The sequence below is a fragment of the Rhinichthys klamathensis genome, unplaced genomic scaffold (genome assembly GCF_029890125.1).
Source record: "Rhinichthys klamathensis goyatoka isolate OS25496 unplaced genomic scaffold, OSU_Roscu_1.1 h1tg000339l_1, whole genome shotgun sequence".
Classification (NCBI taxonomy): domain Eukaryota; kingdom Metazoa; phylum Chordata; class Actinopteri; order Cypriniformes; family Leuciscidae; genus Rhinichthys; species Rhinichthys klamathensis.
In genome coordinates, this window is record NW_026606853.1 from 310,257 (window position 1) to 331,143 (window position 20,887).

Genomic DNA, 20,887 nt, shown 5'->3' on the forward strand with positions numbered 1-20,887 from the left:
TGCTCAGGCCTCAGTCATTTTTCACTTAAACCCAGGATACCCTTGGGTGCTATACCTGAAATTACTGTAGTGAAAGCTGTTCTGGAAGAAAAGCATCTGCTAAATGGCAACTAATTACGATCCTAAGTCAAGACATGCCACATATTCTCCATAACATCTGTCTCTATCCCTGTTGCCAAAATTTTGATTGCTTATGTTTCACAGTTCCATACCATCTCCTAATTTTCCAGCTTGCTCCGCTGCTCCTCCCTGCAGGATCTTTGTAAGAACAGTTTCTCCTTCTGCAGGCGGTTGTGCAGCGCTGCCTATACCTCCTGGCCGGGGTGCTGCCTTTGAACCTGAAAAGACAAAAGGCACAAAAACTTTTGCTTAGATCATACACCAGTAATGAAATATGTTTCCCTATCTTGCTGAAAATCAAAATTATTTCCACTTACCGATTCCTGTAACAGGAATCTGGGGGGGTTTTGCAGCCTGAGGTACAGCTTTTGATCCAATAGCAACTGCAGGAGTTGGTGCAGGAGTTGGTGCAGGTGCGGGAGCAGGTGCAGGTGCAGCAGGCTCAGATTTTACCTGCACAACCAATGAGGGGCAACGTTAAAGAAACTATTAACTAATTTAAAAGAAATTAAATATTTGTCAATCACACTTTCAAGGGCAAACTTATGTATAAAACTTAAAACATACCTCATATAACCAAATGTGAAATGTGGTTTTACAGTAAATGTATCTTAAGCAAGATTTATGGAAACTCACCACAGCAGCAGCTGGCTGGGCGGTGGGGGGTCCTCCTGGCTGTTGTCTTGCCTGTGCTGGAGCCTGACCTGGCTTAGATTGCTGCTGAGTTATACCTGTTCCCATGCCAGCAGCTGTGGTTGTGGGCTGAGTTGCTCCCATTGTGTTTGCTGGCTGTTGCCCAGGTTGTTGTGGTGGCTGCTGCTGTGTACGTGTTGTTTGTCCCAATTGGTGTTGTCCCTGCTGCCCTGTCTCAGGTGGCTGAGACCCTGTCTGCTTGGCAGATGCTTGCTGGCCAGACGTGGATCGCTGCTGTCCTTGCTGTGGTTGTGGTTGCTGCTCTCCAAGACCCTGCTGCGGCCTAGAACCTGAAGGGGGCTCCTGCCTCCTGGATGAGCCTGGTTGCCTCTGCCCCCGTTGTCCACTTGAGCCATGGTGTTGGCCTGATGGATCACGGGAGTAGTCTCCTGAGTCTCTGTGGCCAGCAGATCGTGGATCTGAGGATCTTTTCTGTGTGGAGGATGTTGTGGCACGGCCGTCTGAGCGGGTCGAAGGATCTTTTGGATGTGATCTTGAAGAACGAGACGACCTGGGATCATCTGAAGAATGACGGGAAGAAGAGTGTCTTCCTGAGCTGCTGCCATGGTGACGGTGTTCCCGAGATGAGGTGGAAGAGGAATGCCGTTGATGTCCATACTCGTCTTGAGGCCACAGGTCTTCCTCAGGGGGCTCATCATAATCATGGTAAGTGTGCTTAACATTGCCCCTCCTGCTAGAGGATGAGTGACCTCCACTCCCATGGTGTCTAGAGCGATCTGACCGAGCTTCACGTGGTTTTTCAAACCAGTCTGTCTCCTCCTGACCCAAATGATAGGCTTTTCGGGAAATGAAGGGAGAAAGTCAATACTTTGTGCTATAGGAAGTGCCAATGGCAAAGAACAGTATCTGAACACACTGAAGCCATGCAACGCTCAAATCCCAAAGATAACAGCCAAAGAAAAAGAAAAGGAAGCCAACAAAAACAGCCATCAACGAGAAAAACCAAAAGACAGATTGTACAGACATTTGAATCACAATCTCAAAAAGATAAAAGATCACACCATGCAGTTCATGCAAAAAAGGCATATATGGTTTCATGCATTTATTCAAGCATTCACAATATTAGTCCAAACTTTTGTTCTCTCTGCCTTCAAGGCAAGATCATTGGCATGCAAGTTTTTAATTGTTGGATGCATTTTAACAGGCAGTTTTTTTTTTAATTCAGCACCAGTTACCTTCACTGTCTGAAACAGCACAGTGCATGTCATCTGCAAGGTAAGGGTCATCTGGCTTATATACATGACTCTTAGGTATATCCCTTATATGGTGGTCCTGTACATCTGGTAAGGAATGGCTGGAGCCATACTGATTTCGTACATCATGAGGATCTGGCACAGAGCCACGACCAATTCCCATGGGCTTTCCAACGGGACTCAAAGGACTCTCTTCCTCAGAGTTCTGTGTACGCATAGAAGGACGGCCACTGCGACCATGAGTGCCCCTCTGTGATCGCTCCATGGCGTCCCTCTCGTAAGATTTACTTCGGTAGCCACTTGAGTCTCTGGAAGAAATTTTATCCATGCCATAACCTGTGGACCTTGATCGTCCAGAGCCATAAAGACGATCATCCTCTTCTAATGCCTCTCTTGATCCATAGTACTTCTGTTGATCATAGCTCTTTTTCACGCCAGTCCGGGACACTACAGTGCAGCTACCACCTGTTGATGTTGTCATGGTGTAGGAGGCTAGATCAGACTCTACATCTCGTGCTTCTTCAATTGGAGAAAACTTGGAGATTTTTTGCTCCATACCTTGCTTCCTATGTTTGCTACGTTTGGATGAAACAGCAGGTGCCAAATTTTTGGATGAGTGCTTCTGGCTGCCCATTCCCCCACTGCTGCGTGAAGGGTGCTTATAGTCATCATAATAATAACCAGAACCACTTACAGTGGTACTTGGATGTCCATGGCTGTCTACTCCACTTTGATAGGTGTTTGAAGTTCTTCCATATAAATTCTCAGAGCCATCGCCATAAGTTGGTCCACGTGGGCCATTCTCACTTCCATAACCTACCCGTGACATGTCAGAGGACCCCATATTTTCTTTTGTGAGTTCACTGATATCATCAATCATTACATAATTTCTTGGTATGTTTTGTTCTAGATTTGTGGCATAGACACCATCTGTTACATATCCTGATGATGGACTTGGAATACGTTCAGCCAAAGGTTGGTCAGAGGGACGATACTGACCATAAGCATTGTTTAGTGGTGAGGAATAGACACCGCTGAATCCAGTCTCTTGAGCTGATGTTGCTATTGGAATGGAAGGATTACTGATAACTTCATAGTTTGTGGGTAGCTTCTGTTCTAGATCAGCAAGCGAGGTTTGCCTTGGCCTTTGATGGGCAGAAAGCATGTCTGCTTGGGGTTGGAAGGACATGCTCTGTGAAGGATAAGGTAGGGTCTGCCCTAGTAAAGGTGCAGTTGGTTGAAATCCCTGGCGACTGGGCTGCTGCAAACCAAGATCGGACTCATAAGTAGGCTGACCGTAGCTATGAGTCTGGTATGGCACTGGGGTCTGATAGGATGAAGGTTGAGGAGGATGAGGTTGGAAGGTTCCAGGTTGGGGATGTGAGGAGGTTGGGTACGGTGTTGGCTGAAACCCAATCTGCTGATAGGTGGCAGTGGGTGGTTGTGTGGGTGTGGGCTGAGCCTGTGGATATTGATATGGAACATATGAGGAGGTAGGAGGGTACTGAGATGCATTCAAATCAGAAGTAAACTGATTGAGAGGAGCTGTACTTGGGCGTGACAACATTCCATTTTCTTCATAGGTGCCTTGTGCTACCCCAGCTAATCGCAAATTATTCAGCTCACTATCTGACATGTAGTCACGTGCATCCCCAATGCATCGCAGGTATGCCAACTCTCTCCTCTCTCTCTCTTTAACCCTGGTTTCCTTGCGCTGGGTGATGCCCATTTCCAAGTATCGTAGCTTAGCATCAATCTCCTTCTCCTCTTCCTCTAACTCAGCCTGCTGTTTACGTAATTTAGTGGATTCTTGCTCTACAGCTTTCAGTTCACTCAGCAAGCCTGCCTTCATTGCACCCTGTGAAGGACGTGGCAACACCCTCTGGGATGCTCCAGGGGAACTGTATATATGGGGAATTGCTGGTGTTACAATCGGTACAGGGGTCTCATCTGGTGGGGGACTGGGCAGAGTTCTCTTCACCTTTCTCATCATTGCATTCTGCTGCTGCTGCAAGGCAGACATCTGGAGAGCAGAGATTTTAGAGACTGATTAAAATCACAGCAGCCAGAAACAATTCTGATAGAACCACTTTTCCTTTAATACTTTATAAAGCACACAGATTAAAAAGTTAACATGCAAAATTACGTAAATATGTTAAATATTGCATATACTGTATACAGACACAGTTGTATCACAGTGTATCATTTTGTATTACAGTATTTAACTATTACATAAATAAAACCATCCAAACCAAAAATTCAAATCCAAACACATTACAATGTATTGCAAGCACACTCAGGGAATAACAGTTATTTTAAGTCAAGCAATTATAAATATATAGCCATGACACTATATTCTATCAATGGTTAGAGCTTTTAGAATCAATCAGGCAATACATTATACATATATAAAAATGGCTACAATCCTATTTAATTGTAATGACTTTGTGTACTTAATAGTTTAGTGTTAACAAGAAATAGTTTTTAGTTTACAAGAAATAGTAAAACATAATATAATAAATAAAAACATCTGCATACCTACAGTAATGTGGAGTTAGAGAATCCATTAAAGAAATTCCATTAAACCACATATTGGATGAAGTGACAGAAAAAATAGCCTCCTTTTAGCTGGTGTGCAGTTCTTTGAATGCACAAGCCAGAACATTCCTTTGACAGGAATTAAACTGAGAATGAAAGACTCAGACCTCTCTGACCAGCTGCTGACAAGCCGGAAGACAGCAGGGCAGACCCAGTATGCCTACTGTACACGTTGAGCCACCCCCTAGCATTTCAGAGACTTTGCCAGATATAGCAGTTTTTCTCTCTGTGTGTGTATGAGGTAAAGAGAGCGGGGAATGAATGGTATATAGAAAAAAAATAGAGAACTACAGTAATTGAAAAAAAATAAGATAAAATAAATAAGTTGTCCAACCCCACCTTATTAAAGTTTTTTTTTTTTTTTTACCAGGAGTATTAGCCTATACTATAATCGGGCCCTACAGTGTATACAGTGTGTAAATGGTACAAATAGGGATTGAATTGTCTCAAATTACTTTCTACAAGCTGTGGTTTTGTAGTCAACAACAGAAAACTGTATAGTAAACAAATAATGGCAATGAAATGGTTCCATACCTGGCTCGCTGAGCTGGTTTGACTTTGGTATAAAGAGAATTTGGTCTTGGTTGGGTCCTCTGATGTTGGACTGAGAGGCTTAGGATCTGACATGGACCGTTGAACACTCTTTATGGGTCTCGGAATAGTCTGATGTCTCTGTGGTGATTCTGCAGTGAAGGCTTTTTGTTGGGGCGTCACATGTGCCTTATTAAGTTTCTCACTGGAAGGAAAGGTAGTCTCCAACATACGATGGGGGGACAACGGAGACACTGGAGAGTACAGCACTTGTGGAGATTTGGGTGGCTGACGGGAAGGAGATTCATTTTGCTGCTGAGCTTGTTGGTATCCAATATCTAATGGGTCTGGCTTTCTCCTTTCAAACTTGGTTGGCATGGCACCAACTAATTGCAGACTAGTAGAATAGGGGCCAACAGTAGTGGGAACACTGAGCTGAGGAGAAACCACTCCGTGGAATTGTGCCTCTGGATCAGTTTGACAGGCTAAACTCTCTCCCTTTTGGGTCCTTTCTGGAGCAGATATGTAGTGAAGGAGTTCAACCTTTGATGTTTCAGCCATGGTAATGTGTATGGCTGGAGATATTCTACCCAACTGGTCTGACTCAGTCTGACATGAGGAGTCATTGGTGGTCTGAATGGCAATGCTGGATTTAGATGCATCACTCTTAGTCTCTGAAGTTGGTTCAGAATGTTTGGAGTATCTTGAACGTCTGCGGCGTATTGGCTGAGTCTCCCACTCACCCTGGTCTTCTTCATCAGTCTGAACGCTGCAGTCAGCTATACGTCTAGTTCTACGACGACGAGACATGAGTTTGTCCTCCGTGTCTTCATCATCAGTTTGGACACTGCAATCTGCAATTCTCTTTACAGACTCATCCTCTGATCCATTCCTCAAACGAGGCATAGAGTTTTGTTTCTTCATAATCCGACCATCTCCATGATCTTCGCTATTCTTAAGGGACATCTCAGAAGAAGAGCTAGGCAAAGGCCTAGTGGATACTACTGCCTGGACCACCTGCCCATCAGCACATGGCAAGATCTGCACACTCTGGCCTTCTTGTGGAATAATTCTACCACTCTGATCATAGATAATTGAGATGGTTTGAGGTGTAGTTCCACCAACCATCACACCTTGAACGGCACCTTGAGCTGTTGTAGCTGCTGCTGCAGCAGCTGCTGAAGCAGCCGCCGCCTCTGCTGTAGCTGCTACTGCAGCTGCTTCAATGGCTGCTGTTTTCTGCCGCTTTTGTTCTTCAAGTTGCTGCTGGAGCTGCTGTTGCAGAGACTGAATGTGGTCTAGCTGCATCCTTTGTTGTGCCAGCTGTTCTCTTTGCATCACTAGCTGGGTTTCCCTTTCAGCCTGTTGCTGGTGAATAACCTGCTGCTTGATGGTCTGTAGTTCTTGAATCTCCCGCTGCATGATAAGATGTTCTTTCTCTCTGTGCCTCTGGAGCTCTAAACGGTCCCTCTCCAACTCCTCTTGTAGACGTAGTTGACGCAGTTTCTCCAACTCAACACGTTCTCGTTCCAGCTGCAAGATTTGCTCCTGTTGTTGTCGCAATCGTTCCTCCTCTTTTTCCTTCTCAATATTAGCAGATGTGGTTATAGTGGTACTGGAAGATGTATCTGGAAAGACTCGGGTAAATGCCTGGGTCTGCTTTTGTGGCACTGTTAATATTTGAGGTTGTGTCTGAGGCTGGCTCTGAGCTTGAGATTGTTCCTGACCTTTGACCAAAGACTGTGGTTGGGTTTGGGGCTGTGTTTGGAGTTGTGTTGTAGTACCTTCTACTGAAATATGAGCCAAGGGAGCCTGTTCATTTACAACTGATTGAACTGGCACTGTGCTAGTATGTGCTGGTTGTCCACTTTGCATACCCAAATTAGAAACAGGTTGACCAGTTTTAGGTGCTGCAGGTGTTGACATACTGCCAGGTGCTGTAGGCTTTCCAAGGTAAACTGGAGCTTCCTGGGAAGTACTAGAAGGTGGGACACGCCCTGATGAAGTATCTGGAGCGGTTACTGAAAATCGATTTGGAGGAGGATATCTGTAAGGTCCCTGTGCATTAAGAGGCATTCTTGGGGTGACTTGAGGCAACCTGGTGAGGTTAGCAAGAGGTACAGCTGTTACATTGCCTGAAGGGCAAGGTCCATATACTCCTTTTAACATGGGATTAAGAACAGGGCCAGGCTGGGTGGTGATTGGCAGGGTGGAGGCAATTGGGGTGTTGATAGTAGAATATATCATGCCATCAGCTGTCCTCACAGCAGGGGGATATAAAGACCGTAGGCTAGCTTGTCTAGCATTGATTAAATTCGTAAGTGTTTGACCATGTACTGTTGGTCTGCCATCTGGACCATACAACAGGTTGGCTCTAATAGATGCTAGGCCTTGTTGAAGGTTAAGTCTGCCAGCTGGGCCTCCTCTCCCAGCACCATACTGCAGAAGCTCAGGATTACTGGTGTAATGACTACCAAACTGCTCCATGGAGTTAAGAGCAGCACACATTCTGCTAATCTCTCTAGCAGTAGTGGCACTGTACTGTGCAAGATTGGATTCTTGAAAACCACCTAGGTCACGTGAAGGATAACTATACTCTGCATTTATATTGGACAATGAGCCATACCTTCGCAAAGGTAACGGTGGAGCTGTATCACCTCCTTGATGGCGTAGATCGGTGTAAGATCCATATTGGGCACCCATTCCAAGATATCCTGCTTCATAGGCCTGCTTCATGGTGCTTAAATCCACTGCTAGGTCCCCAGGGTCAGTCCTCTGATAATATTGAAGACTTGAACCAGCTAGATTATTGTCTGACATAGATGGCTGAAGTCGTCCTGGAGGAGGCAAGGTAAAAGATTTGCGTTCATCTGCAGCCATTTGGATATTTGCTGTTTGGTAGCCATCTTTTCCAGGTTGGTTTTGCTGTCCGGGAGCTTGAGATGGCTCTGCAGATGGCTCTGATTGTGTTGTCGTACCTCTCTGAGCAAAAGGGCCTGAGCAACTACCTGCAAATGGCAATTTGTAGACAACATCACAGCAAGCTAACTGATTCTCCGGTTTAATCTGTCCTGTGAGATCTAGAACCTCTACTGGAGGAGGTGGCTCCTCTCTTTTAACAACCTGGGTCACAGTAGCCCCCTGAGTGCTATTCTCATCCAACTGCACCATCATTACCTGGGGCTTCACTGAGGAGAGATTCATCACAGCAGGCTTGTTTTTTAGCTCCAAAGCCACCCCACCATATATGTCATGACCAAGTGTAGGTGTGGTAGATGTAGAGCATGATAATGCTGGTGGAAGTAGCGGAGATATCTTGGGAATGGAAGTAACTGCTGTTTGTGTGCCTCCACCAGTGTTTTGGCTTACCACCAAGTCCTTCTTTAACAATATCGGTTGCACTTGATTAGCTAAGTTGTACCGTGCAAAAGATGCATTATGTTGATGTTGCTGAAGCTGTTGCTCAAGGAGTTCTTGTTGTTGCTGAAGTTTCTGTTGCTGTTTCTGAAGTTGCTGCTGTTGAATGCCTAGATTTTCCAGACATGCGTCAATTTTTGGAATGGATGGATCTGCGATTAGTGGCCTGGTCTGGGTCAGACAGACTGCAGATCCAACTCCTTGACCGAAGTCGACTCTATTTTGCAAAGGATCTCCATACACGACTGGTTGCTTTGGCTGTGATATGAACATGGATGCTGCCACAGTCACACTTACTGTTGTTGGTATAGTTGTTGTCACCTGAGGTTGTGCCTGTGCATTTAGATTCATAATAAGAGGTTGTACAGCAGTATGACGACTTGGGGGTGTTTCTGCTTCAAGAGAGTATCGTCGTGTATCAGAAGCTAGAGATGTTAGGTCCATACCCTGGTCTGTCATAATGATTGGGGCAGGCTTCATTGGTGATCTAAGATCCACTATATTATTACAAGGGGCAATTGTGCCTTGCTCTACAACTCTTGAGGTACCAGGTACTGTGGAGATTCTACACAAGGATATGTTTCCTACAGGAAGAGATCCACTACTTTGGGAACCAGCAGAGGTGGAAGTGCTCACAGCCACACCAACTCGCTCTGATATCTGTGTCCTTTGCAAGCTATGTTGAGGTGATGGGTGAGCTGGATATTTCTGTGGTGATGTGGGTGACTTCATTGTTGTATATTGAGTTTGATAAATTGTCTGTTGGCTTTCTTTTGTTGGTGATGATAAAGGTGAGGTCGAGGAATTTACAGTCACTGGTTTGGTTTGACTGCTTGTTCCTGATCCCAATGTAATCACCATAACTGGGGAATCTTGGGAGGACTGTTGTCTTGCAAGACGTGGTGCCCCTGCTCTATGAGGGATCTGAGAGGTTTGAGTAGGTACCACTGTAGAAGTAGTACAAGGTGCAGGGGCACGCGTTGGACTGTGTGAGGGGGAAGTAGAAGGGGATGTGGAAGGACTTGAGCCTTTGAAATATGAGAACATCTTTGATGATAAGGAAGATGATCCAGGATCAGGCACTTGGCCCTGTACTGTCCCTTGTAGTCTTCCTTGAGACTGTGTGGGAGCAGGCTGCCTAACTTGAGACTGTGGAGAACCAGTAGAATGGCCTCCTTTAGAGGTTTGGCTGCTCATTCTAACTTGACTTTGTTGTGAATTACTCTGTGTAGAATGTACCCTTTGTGTCCCTCTTCCTGAAGGATCATTTCCAGAGAATGAGACTGGAGCTGAGATCTGGGTAGGACTTGTACCTGGACTCAGATTAGTTGTTCCAGAATCTAAATGGTGTTTTCTGTCTGTTTGAAGGACTCTTTCCTGGTTTTGTTGTCCTTGTCTTCCTGGTGCCCGTTGCTGCTGCTTTTGCATCATCTCTGCTTTTCGCATCATTTCCTCATAAACCTCTTCGGCGCTTTTTAATGATTTATCTGCTGTGGAGGGAGAGACAGCAGAGCTTTTCTCTGTTGGAGAGTACAAAGACATAAATGTAGGTAAATTATATTCACTGCCAGACTTGTACAGCTTTGAACCCATTTCAAATCCTTCAGCTTCTGAATCCATGGAGGGAGAGTATTCTGAGCAGGACGATCTGTGGAGTTCTTCCATTTCTGCAGCTTGTCTGAGCTCCTCTGTTGGGGATGCATCTTCAATAGGTGAAAGGTTACTAGGAGGTGTCTTTGACCTCTCTCTGCGTCTCTGCGCCCTCAGTTCCTCTTTGTCCCTTTTAGTTTTTCTGGCTGTACTGCGAATCCTCTGCTGCTCCAAGTCTCTCATCTTCTCCTGCTCTCTCAGAAGTTCTTCTTCTTCTCGCAATTCATCTTCTTCTGAGGAGTCCTCAATGGTGGGCAGCAGTGGACCATGGGATCGATGCCTTGCTTTCCTTTGTTGCTTTGCTTCCTCAAGCCTTTGTCGTCTGCTAGGACTGCTATCACTGTCATCTTCCATTGATGACACAGAGGTTGGAGAAGTTCCAGAGGTATAACTTGGTGTGGTTGCAGGAAGGGTTGAAGAGTATTCTCCCCTTGACCTTTCTTCAGGAGACCCAGTAAGGCTTTCCATCTCAAGCTCAGGCTCCCTGAGGTCATGATCTGTGCTGAGTTCCATGTCACGATTGTAGCTATTTGTATTATTCAATTCTATAGTTTTAAATCGTCTCAGACCACCTTGTGAGGCCATCATGTCATCTGCTTCACCTGATTTGAAGTTGTCAGTGCTTTTAGAGTCTTCTTCAAAACTGCTAGATTGCTGTGTTAGACGACGCCTCTCTTTACCAAGATCTCCACTGTGTTTATGGCTCCTTTTTGTCTTTACGTGGCCCTCAACATCTGCTGTATCTTCCTCATCTGCACTCATCTCCAGAATCTGTCTCCTCATGAACTCCTCATCTGTTAGATCTTTCTGGGACTTCTTCTGTCGGGGTGGTAATGGAGAAAGGCCACTTTCACTGCTGTCTTCCACATAATCATGTCTTAATTTACAGCTTAGATCATCCGATGCTTCTTCATCAGACTCAAATTCCTGATCTTGTGATATAGACAGAGATCGTGGTCTCTGCTGTTCTGCGGTGTCCCTTTCATTACGATGCTGTCCTTGGTCAGTGACTGTGTGTGACTCCAACAGAGGTCGCATTGAGCTTTCCAGTTTTGTTAGTTCAGACGGACTTGGGGGGCTGCGTTGTTCAGAGATCCCCCTCTCATTGAGCTTCATAGAGTCCTCTTGGATCAAGCCTGTAATCTCACTCTGGGAGCTGGATATACCATCTGAGGAGTAGCCTGTATCACTCAGGCTCTGTGTGCTAGACTTGTTGGAATCCTGTAAATACAGAGGATAATGCATTAGATATGCATTAGATATATGTCATATATCATTTAAATTAAACTGAAAAATTTACAATATCAACATTTAAAACATTCATAACACAGTTTATCAAATACAATTAACAAAACATGCAAATGGCACATATTAGACAAGCATGCAAAACGGAGTGGATGATTATCAAAAGTGAATCTAAATAGTGATGAAAATGTTAGCAAATGTAAAACTAAGTTGTAAATAATAATACTAATAATAATAATAATAATTATGTTGATAAAAATGGCATGCTTATATTAACAAATGATAACTAAATGATAACTTAGTGTATGTCACATTAAATGGGGCTATTTGTGACATCAGTTCTTAATGGGTAATTAAAAAAGAGTTTACAAATGATGTTGACTCATCACTGGGTAACCATCAGGCACTGGAAATAGTAATTAGCCCCAGAGATTGTTAACTTTAAACTGGTTTTGAGTACATGGAACATTCCCATCATAGAATGTTGAAGTGATCTGTTATGAAAGACAAATACAGTGGTGATGAGGACACAGAGGGCCACTCACGTCATCTTGTTTAGATTTCTGCATGCCACTACTTTTCTTCTCATCTTTTTTATCCGATGTTCCCTTTTTAGACGACGTTTCTGTTTTGGACATAGCTTGTTTCTTGTTAATGCCTTGATCTTGTTTTTTTGTCTCAGCCTTAGTTGCAGGTAATTGTTGAGAGGGGCCCTTGCACTGTGGCACCCCTTGTTTTACCGGAGAGAAAGGACCACTTACTTGGGCACCAGGTGGCTTTTGCTGCTGAGGGCCCATAGGTCTCAGCGCAGCTTGCTGACTGGGCCCTCGCTGCTGTTGTTGATTGGCTGGACCTAGTAGCCTGGGAGATCCAACGGTTGGTGGCACAGGAGGAGGAATATCCCCTAAGCTCCCTGACATTGCTCTCTGGGTCTGGCATGTCAAACACAGCCATTCTTTTTTCTGAAATTGAAAGGCAAACATGAAATTAGTATCATGAAACAATTAAGATATAAAGGAGAAAAAAAACTGTAGACAAGGTGAAAGTGTCAATAGACCGAATACATGTGATTTATCGCATCACTTGCCTTCACTGGCATTCTCTCTTCTCTCTCTGCCTTTGTCACACAACTATTGTAATTCAAAAGGGATTTGGTCAAGTCGAGCAAGCAAGTATAATTGGGTTCTGGCCAAGACTGCGACCTTTTCTCAAAGGCCTTGCTGACTCTTTTCAAAGCCACTATGTTTAACACACACAATTATGTAGCCTCTGGTAAGTCCAGTATAAGACACACAAGCTCAGAATGATGGCTGATTCCACCCACAGCAGGAGGCTCCTGTGCGTTGAAAATCACAAAGCATTTCATTAAACAATTTAGGATTGTAAGACTACTATAAACGTATGATCATCATAAAAGCATTTTGCTTTAGAATGTGGATCAAGAGCTCACAAAACTGCATACCAGATTCTCATTTCTAGCACAATGCTCAGAAATACATGTTGCAAACACTGACTGTGCAGTACATGCCCAACCCTATTTTATTAACCTTTATTTAACCAGGCAAGTCACTTAAGAATAAGATCAAGTTCTTATTTTCAATGACAGCCTGGCAGGAGAATTAAGATCTCCTGAAGGACATACTAACATATAACAATACACACACATATCTGTACATTCATTTAAAACATTCACAAGCTGTGATAAAAACACTCCCTGATAGTTTTTTAAATGCAGAGGTTGAAATAAATTACTCCAATGACTTTTGTCGCACATTCCAATCATTTGGTGCACGAAACTAAAAGCAGAGCGACCATAGACAGTTTTTTTTTAAATAATCAAACGAATATGATTAGATGATCGGGATGAATATGTATTAACATGTGGTTGCAGCAGCTCTTGCAAATATTTGGGTAATAGACCTAACAGGACTTTATAAATAAAAATCCACCAGTGTATTTACCGTCTACTATGTAATGACGTCCAATTTAAAAGGGAATACAGTTGACAGTGATGCGTTCTGTAGGGTGCACATTAGTATACTATACTATACCTATAATTGCTATACACATGAAACACCCAAAAAAAAGACAAACGGAATATATAAACTGACATCTAGGAGACCTGACTTCAAAAACCCAGAGAGTGATATGCAAAAAGATTATAGATCTCATCAAACAGTTAAAAAACATTTGCAGTTTTTATAGTAAAACTCACTACAGCAGTGAGGCAATTATTCCTTCTTCAGCAAAACCATAGAAAATATTCAGCATAATATAGCAGAAAATAGTACACCAGCACACACACACACACAAAAAACATCTGTACTGAATGTTATTGTCTTTAACAGCCATGGGTCTACAGATAATTATAAAATCATAAAATGTTTTATGTCCACAGTCTTAAAGAACACTAAAACCATACATTATATACTGTAGATAGGACATTGCAAAAGTCCTCGCCAAGTTTAATGAGTCGCATGGGTATAGCAATAAACAGCAAAATTACTCCTTGTCCCAAGTATAAAAGAGAGTGCATTTTCAAATTCCTGTGCCCCTCTGTCTTTTCTCGATTTTCTTGTCAGACTCATATACTTTCACAGTACCTGGCAAAGGGCTTGCCAATATGGTAGTGTTGGAATGTTTGCTTACTGGGTTTGATGACTGAGGTTTGTTGATTCAGGTTGATAAATAAGCAGTACACTGCATAGACTTCTGTTCTGATCTACACTGGTGCAACTGCTCGTACATCTCTGGTGCACACAAGCATACACAAACTACCATAACCTGCATCAGATATTGCTCACTAATGTAAAATTGGTTAAATAGAAGTTATCATCCAAAGATTTTGCTATGCAGTTGTGATGGTGTTCTGACCGGGTTTTAACATGTTGCATGTTTAGCTTGGGTGGTTGCTTACTGGCAAAATACAAAGAACCCACCACCATTTTCTATGATGTTCTGGTCCCTAAATATGACTTGGATAAATGAAAATCTATGGAATTTTACTGAGTCATATGCTGAAGTTTAATACAAAGGTTTAAAGATTTTACAAAGTAAAAGCAATTTTAATACATCCTAAAAATGTAACTAAACCTGTGACTTCACAAATGGTCCCATGAAAATATCCAAAACCAGGCTGTTGAGAAGCGAAAGAAGCTTTCTGCAGTAAGTAAACAGCTATTCCAGTAACAAAATTCAGACAAAATGTATGTGCACAGCTTTGCTTGACTGCTAGAGCGGGTCAGGATGAATTCTGGGGAGAGGCTGAGGAAAGGAAAGGTTTTGCCATGCGAGACAGATGCCTTTTCTTTTTGATTCTACTCCCCCCAAGTGCTCCACACTGAAGCTAAATATAAACAGGTGCAGCGTTCACTCAATGCTTGTGCAAAGCTCACAAAATGCTCTGCCATCTGTGCCTTTCTGCTTTTTATATTCTGCGTTGAAGCGAGATGGACGTTGTGTGAGTGTAGTCATTTGTGAGGTGTGCTTTTAGCATAATGAACGAAGCAGAGGTAATGCAGTGTGTCTGTGAAGAAAGCCCAAGATTTTTTTTTTTATTAGTTCTCATTTTAAAGAAAATGATCTGTGAAAGCTGCAACTCAGTTGGACAAGCCAAATTTACATGAATGCTTGATTTCTGCCAAATCTAAAACAAATTTTTTTTTTTTTTTTTTTTTTTTTGCATTCAAAGCCAATTGGCTAAAAAATCTGAATGGGGCACATGTCTCCTTAGCTTAAACGAGTATGAGGTTATAGCAAGTGGTCCAATAATAATAATTGGAAAAGTCCACAAACAAAGTAGAACAAAATTAAAAATAAATAAATAAATACTATTAACAATGTAGTATTTTGTGTTCATGTGAGTTTTTGGAAAGCATGGAAACCACAGATGCAGTGTTAGCTGTTACTGGACATGGGACAATCAGACAAACTCCTACTGGCATATTGGTTGCCAAAGAACATTAGCATAGTTAAACTTTGAATATACCACACCAATACACCATCCAAATATTTAGAAATAAAAGAAAATTACTGGATTAATTGGACCCAAAGCCATAACAGGTAAATTGTAAAATAATATTCAATACAGCTAGCTAACTACACTACTGTGAACAACATTAAATGTTTGCTAACATTATTTAGCTAATCCACAGGACCTGAATTAGCTAGTTGCTCTCTGTGTGTCTGTGATTTTTGCTCCCATTTCGTGGTGTCTTTTGATGTTGCCATCAAACAGGTGCAGACATGACTGTTTTGCATGTTGGGATAACCTTTGAATTCAACAGATTTCAAATGCGTTACATAAACCACTTCTCGAACAAATAGCTGCATGCATCTGATAGAGTAGCAGAAGTCTCCACAGTTTGCCAAGTCAAATCAAAAGCCTGCATGTATACACGACTGATAATGCTTTGCATCACACCACAACGGCTTCAGTCTGTCTACACTGGAAGCATCGAAGCTGCAAGTCATTTCACAATGGTGAAAGTTATAGCATTCAAGTTATAGCACACATATGGAATTTCTAAGTAACTCATTTTAAAACCGATGGGGAAAATAAAGCTCTGCAAGACCACAATGGACACTTCCAGTGTAAACAGCATCATTGACTATAATGGTAACGGCTTGAAATTTCACACCCCACTTGTGTTCGGTGTTGACACATTATATACCTCTCAGATGTAAATTTCTCTGCTTCTCTATAAAAATATCTTCATGTAAATGCATATGATCACCTTTAATAGATAAGTTGTTTTCTAAAGCATCTTTCCATCTGTTACAAAAGCATGCCAAACTCTAAGGGGTATAGGCTATTTCAAAAAGCAAGTAATGTGAAATACCCATGCATTCACACAGGGCGTCTGCGTCAACGCTTGATGGAGGGTGTGTGTGTCTAAAGTGACAACAGCCAATCACATAACTTCCAGCTTGGACTGAAACGCGCTAGTGTATTTGCATAAAGGCAATCTGATTGGCTGACTCCTGCGTTGGCACTTCAAAAAAGTTGAAAATTTTTCAACTTCTGCCACAAGCAACACCAGTGACTCGACGCAGCAGAACCCACAATTCAGTTTGACAATGCATGACGTCAGCCATTTAAAGTAAAAGAGAAGCGTTAAAGCCGATGCCCTGTGTGAATGCACCGTAAGTAAGCGGATAACCTCAACTTTCGGTTCCAAAAACGGAGGTAACTTTCATGCCATAGCAATTTCCTCTCATAATATAACCTGCTCTGGAGCACGTTCTGTTCCAGGGTTAGTTTACTTCAAAGGTGTTCAGCGCATGCGTGCCCTATTTATGAGGCTCTGGGCCTGACAGATTGTGCACAATATTATTTATATAGCTATATCGATATAAAGCACTATTAAAACAAGGTAATGTTTAATAAAAAAATTCAAATCTCGTTGATCAGCATTCAGATAATAAATTTTTTTTCTATGCTATTAATGTATTTCTGTAATAAAAAAACATGATATATCTTACCTGTCAAGCAACGTGGAAGCAAAAAACGACTAAACATAATTGGTTGGCTAAACATACTACCGGACGCATTTTTGGAACCAGCATAGGCAAGGTTTGAGTTAAATAAACCGAGAGTTCAGGGTATGTTTGACGGTAAGATAACCTTGCTTTCCCTGGTCCCCATTCACAAACCATTCCATGCAGCTAAGCAAATAAAAAGGTGGAAAATTGAAAACAAGAGAGATGTCAGAGTGTTAGCAGATCAGTTTATAGTCATTTAAACTCTGTAGTGAAGGGCAGAGGTGCAGAGCTCTTATAAAATTGACTAAGAGATTGTGGGTGTGAGGACTTAGCCTTCGTAGCGCTTTACATGAAACTCATGCAGCTGAACGCCCAATGGGATAAACACTCAGGCCACGAAATCAATCACCCTGAGATCGAGGGGGCAGGAAGAGAGAGAAAGGAGAATGAGGGCTTGTATGTTTAATGTGTGCAAGCAGGATTTATCACAATTAAGCAGGTTTATTAGAATTGATCGTACGGATTATGAAGCAAGTAACACATTGAAGGTTTTAAATTGACTGCATATTGATTTATATGGAGGAACATTTTAGGAATGTATTATGATTCACTACAAATATTAACAACAATCAAATGAGAAAAATCTCCACAGATGGTGTTGCTTGTCTCTCTGTTTCATATCGACATCCAAGAAAAACTCACCCTTTTCCTCCACACTCTGCGAGAAAACATGTCAGTCTAATGCTGTGAAGGATTTGTATATAGGATTTTGAAAGCAAGAGTTGATGTATTTTACATACTCTGTTCAAGCAACATGCATTTGTATTATACTTTTTTTTTTGCATAATTTTAACAATTTGAAATGGATGCCCTCTCTTTCTATCGTGTTTTTCATTTTCTATAACCACATGCAATGCTAAATCGGGGAATAAAAGGCACATACTACAAATCAATGCACTTGGCCATGCAGGGGAAAAAAACTCTTCAATAGTCTAAGTAGCTACATATCTGATAGTAGCTGCAGATAGGAGAAAATTTAGGCATTTACATGTATACTACGAGGCTGTTAAATGCTTGAATCTGATTGGTTGACGAATGTTCTAAGGTGTGCAATTATTTTCAGGGAAATGCACAGCTAAAATAATTCCAGGTGGGTCTTGATGGCATTATATCTCCACATCACTTCACCAAAGTATTTCAGTTATTTCAAAGGTTCTTACAGCCAACAGCAAAAGAACCAAAATCCACAACGATACTTACAAAGAAAATAAATATAGTAAACAATATGATAAAAACGTCAAATTCTTTCCAAGTTTTTTGCCACAATATTAAGTTTCATCACGTATGGAAATACTCTCTTTCTCCCGCTCACTCTCCCACTCAAACGCACACACATACAGTACGGACACACACTCGCACAGAAACGTGTTGTCAGCGCTACTCTGATGATTTTATCAATAAAATAGTTTAGCAACTTAAAAGCAACATGGCATTTCTCACTAGCGAGGTAATAACGGTGCTGTTCTTGAAGAAGATAATCTTACATCCATAAGGATAAAATGTTTTTGTCCAAAGTTGCTTTACAAATAATGAATACAACATTCGTTTGAATTAGGAAATAACTCAAGGAAGTTTCAAACATTGTCAATGATATACAGGATAGAACAGGGAGGGATTATTAAATAGGAGGGAGGGAAATTAAATAAAATTTTGAAAAAGAAAACAGAATTAAATGGTAAAGTGTGTAATTTCTGCACCACTAGGAGTTTAAAAGGAATTTAAAGCAGAACGTCTCACATTTGCAATTATTTGGATAAACAAGTAAACTTCTTAAGCTTCCCTATCCGAGTCAATTCCATATCTGGATTTGCAATTCTGTTTAGTGCCACTAGTGTTGCAAAAATGACACATTTCACATTGGCCAGCTAGTAATAGCTGTGGTAAACCTCAGTTCCCTGATCTCAAGAGGTGCATTAGCGACTGATGCTATAGGCTGCTGTCTTTAGCGTCCTTGCTAGCCTGTCTCCCATGCTGGAGACGCTGGTTCGAATCCAGCAGAGAGCAGTGTGAGTGATGATGCATTTGAAATATGAACTACTGACCAAAAAGCAATGTTGAAACTGCTAATAAGCAACAGTGTTTACACTTTAGGGGACCATCGATCTTTCATTCTTATAGACTTTCTGCATTTTCCTCTAGGTTACAAGAAAGTATTTGAATGAAAAAATGTTTTTACACAATTCCCCTTTAATGGACACTTCTAAATGGAAAAAAAGTAATGCATCAGTGAATGTTCTCATCTCAATCTTGTTAAGGGACTGCACAGATCAAACTACTAAAGAGAAGCTAAATTTAGAGATTTAGAGATTCAAATTTTGAGGTTTGACATTTAAATATTAGAATCCCAGAGGTTTAACCTTTCATGTCTGAGCTTTTCAGTCAAATGTGATTCATACATTTATTTTAGACAAACAGAGCCATCTACAGTCCAGCTAATTAAATTAGCCCATCTCTGTGGATATAAGATTTACATAAGACAATCACTTACATAATATCATGATGGCTGCATTGCGCATGCTTTCTATATCAGAGATATAGACAGTGATTATGACCAGAATCCTCAAAATTATGAGAAGGCTCCAGAGTCTCTTAAAGATTGAAACAGAATTTGATATAGTATCTGGGATTTCTTTAGTACAGTACATTCAAATAAGTTTACAAACTTTTTTTTTTACATAAGAGTCATCTGATTAAATTCCTATGAAACATGCCAGATTGCTTGAAAGAATCACAATAAATTTCATTAGTGGTCACTATTATTATTGCTTATAAGGTTACTGTTTTATTCAAACCCAATATTTACCCTTGAGTAGTAAACTTAGGTGCATAACTCATCTGACATTGTTTGTGGACATGAATGATACCTCAAATGGGTCCTTTTGAATTAGGCCTGTACGAAACCACCAAGCAACCACCCACAACACCCTAGCAACTGCATAGAAACATGCCAATCATCACACAGAACACCATAGCAACTGCATAATAATCTAGCAACCATAACATTAGGGGTCAGTATGATGGCTCTCAAAACCTTTCTAAAAGTTGAACATGTGGTTTCCATAAAGCACATATAAACAAGTTAGAAGACATGAACCAATCAGAATTCATCTCTGGAATATGGAACAGTGCTTTCATAAGCAGAACAATCAGAGACGTCTCTCCACAGGCTACAGGAAAGAAAAGGGTCAGCTGGATTGATCCACACAGTGAAGCTGTGACACCTGCAGTTCAGCCTGAGCTGCGGTTGCATGACAGAGCAGGTGTATGTTTGTGGGTTCGCATGGACATTCACAGGAACAATAGCGGTACCATGTGACATGTTATATCTCTGACCGTGTCTAACCATGTGAGCATTATGTTTTCTGGCCGATATGAATAGTATGGTCATATCAGCCGGTCTTGAACTTAAACTCGATACATGTCGGTGTCTATGCTTTAGTTAAAGTTGACATAATATTGTATTTTATAATATAATGTAATATAATATGATATATAATATACTAAAATATAAAAATATTTGAACCTCTCATCACTTTTAGGAGACCTGCCACTATGTAGGAGAGGACATTAAATTAAAAAGCAGTCTTTAGTCTTGGAAAGTGAACTTAAACAACTTTATAAAAGGAAATCCAACCTCTGACAAGCTGTGATTCCCCCGTTCCCCCTGAGGAGGGCACCAGAGAGAGCACACACCAACACGTTTAATCACCTCCACATTGGGGCACAGGTGCAACCACATGCTCGTACTCGCCGTCCACACACTCTCTCTGCTCTGTCAGAATTCCCATTCGCCTGTTGACAAACAGCCACATGCGTGCCACTCATGTCTCGGCAGGACGCTTCATCCCTGCTGACAGCACACTGGGCACAGGTAC

At 41.7% G+C, this 20,887-nt stretch overlaps 1 protein-coding gene across 2 annotated transcripts in view; it reads right to left on the minus strand.

The window, feature by feature from the left end:
• bsnb (bassoon (presynaptic cytomatrix protein) b) overlaps window positions 1-20,887 on the minus strand; it is a 95,078-nt gene that overhangs the window by 3,773 nt on the left and 70,418 nt on the right. The window contains exons 5-10 of one of the 2 annotated variants that reach the window (XM_056272487.1): window positions 12,230-12,430; window positions 5,160-11,444; window positions 2,010-4,050; window positions 757-1,610; window positions 438-573; window positions 213-338 (exon numbers count right to left, since the gene is read on the minus strand). In XM_056272487.1, the coding sequence (XP_056128462.1) occupies window positions 213-338; window positions 438-573; window positions 757-1,610; window positions 2,010-4,050; window positions 5,160-11,444; window positions 12,230-12,430 (9,643 nt within the window). Of the gene's footprint in view, window positions 1-212; window positions 339-437; window positions 574-756; window positions 1,611-2,009; window positions 4,051-5,159; window positions 11,445-12,013; window positions 12,431-20,887 lie in introns of both variants that reach the window. The other variant, XM_056272486.1, reaches the window with a different exon arrangement.